The sequence below is a fragment of the Arachis ipaensis genome, chromosome B05 (assembly GCF_000816755.2).
Source record: "Arachis ipaensis cultivar K30076 chromosome B05, Araip1.1, whole genome shotgun sequence".
Classification (NCBI taxonomy): Eukaryota; Viridiplantae; Streptophyta; class Magnoliopsida; order Fabales; family Fabaceae; genus Arachis; species Arachis ipaensis.
The window spans coordinates 109233115-109241013 of NC_029789.2; the positions used below are offsets into that span (position 1 = coordinate 109233115).

Here is a 7899-nt window from a genome sequence, read left to right on the forward strand (position 1 = left end):
ATAGAACTGAGAACAACCTTTCCAACTCTTCTGTTTCTCCGAGCTTTTCGGCTCATACCTCTCCTTTGCTTCTTGACAACAGGCTGTGACATAGGTATACAGTGAATCCATCTTAAAGGTACTAAAGCTGCGACAAACTGTAAAAGAATTCCAGTGGTCAAGCCTGAGAAATCACCCGACGTAATGCCAAGAAGAGATGCCAACCCAATACCCAAGAACCCACTAACTATTGATGATAGACACAAAGCTGATGCAAGGAAAGAGGTGAGAGATCCTTCACAACCCTTGGGACATAAAGTTGCAAATAACACTGAAAATGGAAGGAGCTTAAACTGTGCCAAAATTTCGGCCAAACCGGAGAAACAAAAAGTGAACGCCTCATTGGAAATTCCCAATTTTACATTTATCTGCTTCACTAAAATGAGATCAAGAAGTAGAGATGAAGCATATAGAATCTGCACCAAGCCTATCAGTTTTCTCATTGCTACTTTCTTCCATTTACGGTTATAGAGCACAGTAGCTGAAAGAAGCATCATCTGGCCAGTCACTCTTGATAGCCCAATTATCATAGGATCAAGTTTTAAACACTGTGTTTGATAGCAAAAGATAGAGCCTGAAAGCATAGGTACCATGGCAATTGATCCAACAATCCATATAAGTGGATGCAAGATGCTTACGTCACTAATAGCCATGATGAGATCATATGCTTGTTTTCTTATATCCTCTGCAATGCACTTCATAGTAAGATTTTGATCTGAAAGTTCTATGCCTAGAGACTCCTCTCTTGTGGATAAAGAAATTGCTAGTTGTAATGACAATAGAGAAGAAAATATGATAAACATAATTCTGGGAGGCATCTTCTGTAAGAAGAAACCACCAATCAAGTTGCCTACAATTCCACCTCCAGCTAAGGCCATGAATGCATATGACTGTAGGCCGCATATTTTTTGCTTCATTCCGTATTCTGCCACAAGTGCATCCTTTGCTACTTCTGTAATGGATGCACCTAAATTACTGAGAAGCGCGCATGCAATCAAGTTTAGAAGCACTTCCCGTGCTGCAGGGCCTGATGCCAGAAGACCCCAAGAGACGACCTGCAAAAGTACTGTGTATTGAACAAAATAAGTATATTCTAACATTTATTTTATGAATAAGAAACTCATTTAGATAGAAGACAGTTATAAATAATTGGCAGAATATCATTTAGATGGAAGACAGTTACAAATAATTGGCAGAATAAGGTATCTTCCTCAGCATAAAAAATGGTAAACATAGACTCAACAAAGAAAAGTGCCTAGTAGGATACCAGATCAGTTGTTTTTGCCGAAGAAATTCAATAAATGTGAACGGCACTTCAACCATGTTAAATCACTTCAATTGTTAAATACAAGGATAACTTTTCTTCTTTTCCTTTTTAGCATTTCTAGTGCTTTTGACATTTATCATAAACATGATATTCTAAAACATGAAACAACCTACTACATATACATAAGTATCTCATTAATCTTGGAGATTGCAGTTGTATTGAGTTAACAAACCAAATCTATGAACAAAAAACTGCTATCGCTATCACAAAATTATAGTTTTAATTAAAACCAAAGGCAAGGTAAACAATTATACCAAACAGAAACACTTACCCTCTGCTTGTTAAATGCAGTGGCCTTATCAGTTTGATGCATGAGAGTTTGAAATTCAGGAAAATTTAGTACTCTCATTCGCAATACACAGCTTGCAACACACAGAGGCTAGCTCTTGTTAGATAAGTCATTTCTTGTTTGCTCAATTATAATGTTCACCAAATTAAATACATCAAAAGGGCAGGCCGGCATATAAACATCGAGCATTACACAAGGTTCAGGAAAAGGCTGCAATCAAGGGTTGTAATGTAGGCCGTCTAATCCGATGCAAATACTGGTGGCTGATTCCATGCCTAGCTCGAATGCTAAATAAGTCATTTCTTGTTGAGTCAATTAAAATGGTGCCCAAACTTAACTAAATACAAAAAGAAGGCAGTCCAATGCACATGCACACAAATACATACAAAACAAAGAGAAAAGGGAAAAAAAGGGCAGAAGACATGAATGACATGGTTCATGGTTGTTTACCTCCAAGAGAAACATAGGGAATCCTGTGAGCGCCACCAATGTAGATAGCATCAGAAATGATTCCATAAAGGGGCTTAGCGAGCATTGGGAGATTAGCAGAATACTGGACAAGTTGCAACGTTGAGGGATTCAAGTTGAGGCTGTTAGCCATGTGGAAATTAAGAGCAAGCCATGGAAAGCACCTGAAACCTTGAACCCAATAACCAACACCACACAATAACAACATTCCTCTCCTTCCAACTTCCGAAGAAGGAGCAGAAGGACCACCATTACCATTACCATTACCATTTTCTTTCTCATTCTCCACTGTCTTCCGCTTCTTCTTCTTCTTCACCAATAACATAGGTTTATCAATTGCATTGGGGTTTTGGTTTTGGTTTTGGTTTTGGCTTTGGAAGCAAACGATTCGTCTTGAGTATGGCGTCCGTAAAGAAGTTTTTCGCTGCAGTTTATTCAACTTTGGCATAAACGCCATAAATGGTGGGCTTAGAGAGGAAATTGCAGAGTAAATCATAATTTAGGGATAGCGAAAGGGGAGAAAATAAATGAGAATTGCAAAGTTTTGAATAACGAACAAAGACAATTACATTTCTATCATATTGGCTTAAGTTTAAGATAGTGAGGAAGAGAAGACAATACTTGCGGTAGCAGTAGCAATAGTCAGAAAGAATATGCACCGGAGAGATAGAGAGGGGGGATCAAGCGAGGGATCTTCTAGAAGAGTGTATCGGAGGCCGTTCTAAAATTAAAGAATAAATAAATAATAAAGATGTGGAGGGTTCCAGGTTCTGGCAGAGGCATTTTTGTCTACCTTCTGGTGGCAACGCGCCAAAACTTAGATGGGATTGGGACGGGTAGACCTTTGTTCTTGTGAGATTTTGATTGATGGATTAATGGTATTGTTTATGCGACATGAAATGTGATTATGACCTCAACGTTTGAAAGCTGTCTCGGAGATCCCTAGGATTTTGATTTTGGACCGTTGAACCATCAACCATGCGTTTCGAGGGGAATGCTCAAGATTTGCGCTGTTTGGTTTACCATTAGAAAGAAGAAAAGTATATTTAAGTGCATTGACCGTTTCTTTTTTATGTTTAGTATGTTAAAAAGCTAAAAATTATAATTTTTACGTTTAAAAAATCATCTTAAAATTGAATTTATTTTTTTCTTATCAATTTTATTCTTTATTTTTTTATTTATAGTCTCTTTAGTATTTTATTAGTTTTAATTAAAAATATATTTTTCCAATTTTTATATATTATTTTTATTTTAGTAAGTAAATATTAATTTTATTATAAAATTAATTAATAATATCTATTTAAATATCTAAATTAAAATGATAAAATAATATAAAAAAATTATTTAAATTGATGTCTATTTTAGTAATTTTTTATCTAAAAGTAATTTTGAGTAATGTAATCTAAACAATATTTACTTTATTATAATCCATTTTGATATAAAGATTACCAAATATAAATACTTTAACACAAACTTACTTTTCTTCAAAATTAAGTTTGTAAAATCAATTTTATGCAAACTTCCGTTTACAAACTGAAATTCAAACACACACTTAGTCCCGGCCTAAAACCAGTTCAAGACATATTTTATTGGATTCGAATTTGTTATTTTAGACGTTATTTTCAGGTCGTATTCAGTTTATGTTTTTGTCACTCGACAGGATCTAAAATTGGTTTTTGTAATAATATATTAGAGTAAAATTATATATACTTTTATATTTGAATTAATATTTTTTATATTATATGATATTATTTTTGTTTTAAAATTATTTATTTTAGTATAAATATAAGATCGACCTGTTTTATTCTAATTTAAGTCCTGCTCATGAACATTTTTATTTTACGGTTATTGTAAAACATTTTTATTTGTGCATCAAATCATGTAAATCACCATTATAATTATACTCCTCCTCTTCCTTCTCTCCTTTCTTTTTCATTGTCTTTGTTAGAAACAAAAAACTAAACTAGAGAAAGAATTTGTATATTATTGAGTATGTTGTGAAAAGTATAATGTATAAGGGGTATATAAGTCAAAGTCATAAGAGCATAGAATCCTACAATTAACATACAGATATGCTATATAAGTAACAATGATTCTAATTGATCTAATTTGATTCTAATTATTCTCTTAACAGTCTTCTTCTTCTACTAAAAAAGAATAAAAAAATTTGTAACATTTTATTTTATGTATCACGTTTAAAAAATTCTTATGTCATGATTAAAAACTTTCACTGCTATTTTTTTTATAACTCCTCCTCCTACTTCTTCTTCTTATTTTCATACTTTTTCTTGCTTCACACTTTCATAATTCTTATTTTTACACTCTAAGAAGAATAAAAACAAAAAAAAAGAAATAAAAAAAATTATGCAACCTTTTATTTCATTTTTTATTTATCCTTTTTGAAAATAAACATAAAACTTTTTAAAGAAAAACATGTAACTTTATAAATAAAAATACAGAAGTTCTACATGAATAAAGAAGAAAGAAGAAGAATACGAAGCAAAATAATAAAAAAACTGCAGCATAAAATTCAAAACCTTAAGAAATTTTGGTGTCAAAATTAAGAAATTTCAGTGTCACGGTTAAGAAATTACGGTACTATTTTTCACATGAAATAGATTAAGTATGTGATTTCACGTGCATGTCTGTGAACAATTTTATTGGACTTAGACCAACTTGATTGATAAAAATATAATACTTGCATCTATAACGAGATTCATAATATTATATCCAAAAAAATAACTAATTTAATAAAAAAACAAATTTAATTAAACGTCTGCCTAAAATATTTTACAATATTAGTCATAATTAAATTTTTATTAATAACGTTAAAACAATTTTAGTACTTAAAAAAGAGTAAAATTTGGATACACAATAATGATTCATAAATTTTGATAATTCTTTAAACATTAATTTTAAAAATAATTACTTTTGTTGATATGACAATGTATGATTGATAATTTATGTAAAATTATTTTACATTAACAGTATATGAAAATAAAATTCTTAAAAATATTCTATTCATTTTAAAATTTTAATTTAATTTTGATACATTCACAATGCAGAGTTTTATACCATCATCTAACCTGATTCATGCTTTTTGAGAACTTTTAAGTAGTGAGTTTGTTTCTCGTTGGACATAGACTAATAAGAAAAGAGAAGAGAACAAAGCAAATAAATCAAAAGTTAGGGAGCACAGAGAAGACCCTAAGATAAATCATCTATGAACAATTGAAGCAGTGGAGATGATAGTTGCAGCCATGCTCCTGTGTCATAGTTACCACGCACCTCAAATTTTGCCAATGAGCCTGCCACATTGTTTGCACTTTACTAGACCAACACAAATAGTGCTCCCAATTTCTATGGTTTTTGACCTCAAAAATCTTTTGTAGAACAGCCTTCTCTTCATGCTCGTCAGAGAAGCATCAATGACTAATAAGAAGAAACGCATCCAATGACTTGATATCACAGATAACACAGTTAGCACCAACCTCTGAAGCCATTAACAACCCACACCAAATCTCCTAAATCTCTACACGAAGAACACTGACCCCAAGTAGCTTCCTGGGCATACTTGTGGAGGACATAACCAAATCTCGACAACTCTTCCTCCTTGAATACACTTCCATCGCAGTTCAATTTCAAAAAGATTTAATTACTCTGCAAGTTCCTATAGTTTCATCGAATTTTTAATTAAATCCCTATACCTTTTTCTTTTCAATTGAGTCCTTATACCATATAATTTTTTTTCAATTTAGTCTTTATCGGACAAAAACGAATGAAATAACAAAATATTCTGTTATAAAACAAATATTCTCACTATTAGGGTAGAAAACCTAATTGAGGACACATCCATATTTCAAAAATTCTAAAATAACCTTTTGTCATTTTATCCCACACTCACATAGTCCTAGCCCTAAGTTCTTTGTTAAGCTCCCATGGGATCCACCGTACAGTCCTATCTTGCTATGTCTCCTCTACTCTGCGTACCTCGCGTGCTCATTGTCCTTCCGCTCGTTGCCTCACTATGATTCTTAATGAGTGCTCGCGTCTCGCTATGCCATGCCTCCGAACCTCCCTCGCCTCTCTTCTAGGGTTTTGCTACTAGAACTGCTGCTCATCATCCATGTTCTGCCTCTGCAACAACACATGATAATTTTTTTCAATTTTTTTCGAAGGCTGATTCCTTGATGTTATTGATGTAAATTTTATTGTTGATTGGTTTATGAACTGATTAGAAATAAATATCGAAGTGGTTGAAGTTCAGGTGGGGTTGGAGTTTAAGTCACTCGCTTAGTTTATGGATGCTATAAAAGAGCATGCTTTGTTGAATGGAAAGGATAATAGGTATGTCAAGAGTGATAAGGTGAGATGTAGAGTGGTTGTCTCTACTAATTCTGATTACGACTAACTTTCTGCAGATATGTGTCACCTAAATATGCAAGCACTGGTATGCTTAATGAGTGTAGTGATATGTATAGCTTTGGAGTTCTTCTCATGGAGATAATTACAGGAAGATCCCCCATTGATTATTTTAGTCCTCCTAGAGAGGTGATTATTGGTTTTTAAAATGATTTATATTTGTTCATTTGATGAACACCATAGTTACTTAACTCTACTCTTGTTCTTTATTTTGTTTTAGATGAATTTGGTTGATTGGTTTAAGGGAATGGTAGCAAAACATCGTGGTGAAGAGTTAGTGTAAGTACTGCAATTAATTAACTAGTTAATTAAGTGATTATATTGCTCAAATTAGATTCCGAAAAGTTAGAGCGAGAATTTGAGGATTTAAAGGTGATTTTCAGACTCAGTAGGTCTTTCAGAGTCAGAAAATATATTTTCTGCAAAAAATCGTAAAAAATTGCAAACCGGCAGTTGAACCGGTTGAACCGGTTCAAGTCTGCTTGGTGTCGCACAAGAAAAAGTGAAAATAGTCAAAAACCTTTGAAAAATATTAGAAGTCGAAAATCGGGCGTTAATTTTAAAGGTTTGGCCCGAAGTTGGGCCAAACGGGCTAAAAACGCTAACGGGTTAGACTGGGTCCAAGTTGGGCCCAAGCCCAACATATATAATTAATGAACCCTCACCTTATAAACACACACACACTTCAGATTTGAGAGAGGGAAGGAGAGGAAGAAGAGAACACTATTCACACATCTATTCTCTTCGCGATATCTTGAGCTACGGAGCTCCGATTTGCGTGCCGTCAGCGGCTACACGTTCCTTGTGAAGAGCTCTACAAAACTCATATAAGAAACTGGTAAGAAAAGTTCAAAATATTCTCAGTTCCTCTCCTCTAAATTTCGGGTTTCAAGGGTTTTGGCTTAAGTGAGTTCTTGTGATTTTTGATGTTTAAGTTTGCTCTAATCCTTGCTTAGCATTGATTTGTGCTATCAAATCTATTGGACAAGGTAAGAGACATTAAACCCTTGTGATTTTATGTTTATGATGAATCCTAGGTTGATTTGTGGTGATTTATATGTATATAGCTTGATTATTGTGAGTTTGGGAGCTATTGGAGCTTGTTGGTGCTTGTTGGAGCTATATTGAAAGCTTGGTTTAGGGTTAAGAGCTTGCTTGTGCTCAATTTTGAGTTTTGAACGTATTGGGAATCGGCCAAGGTATGGTTTAGGTTTTCTCTATGTAGTATATAATATTCATGGACACTTAGGCTAGTGACCTATAGGATAGGTATGAATTATAATGGTTGATGAGTTGTGAATATTGATGTATGATGATTTATTATGAATTGGTGATGATATGGTGATGATGATTG

General features: G+C 33.4%; 1 protein-coding gene and 1 long non-coding RNA gene across 2 annotated transcripts; one reads left to right on the forward strand and one right to left on the reverse strand.

Moving 5' to 3' along the window:
* LOC107640843 (probable folate-biopterin transporter 8, chloroplastic) lies at positions 3-3119 on the reverse strand (the record flags this gene model as incomplete). Its single annotated transcript, XM_016344345.2, has 2 exons — positions 2106-3119; positions 3-1105 (listed from the first exon to the last, which is right to left on the reverse strand). Coding segments are annotated over exons 1-2 (1617 nt in total), but the record flags the coding sequence as incomplete, so codon positions are not given.
* Positions 6332-6825, forward strand: LOC110272248. The gene is made up of 3 exons (XR_002363343.1): positions 6332-6470; positions 6545-6674; positions 6766-6825. It is a non-coding gene; the product is annotated as an uncharacterized LOC110272248 (long non-coding RNA).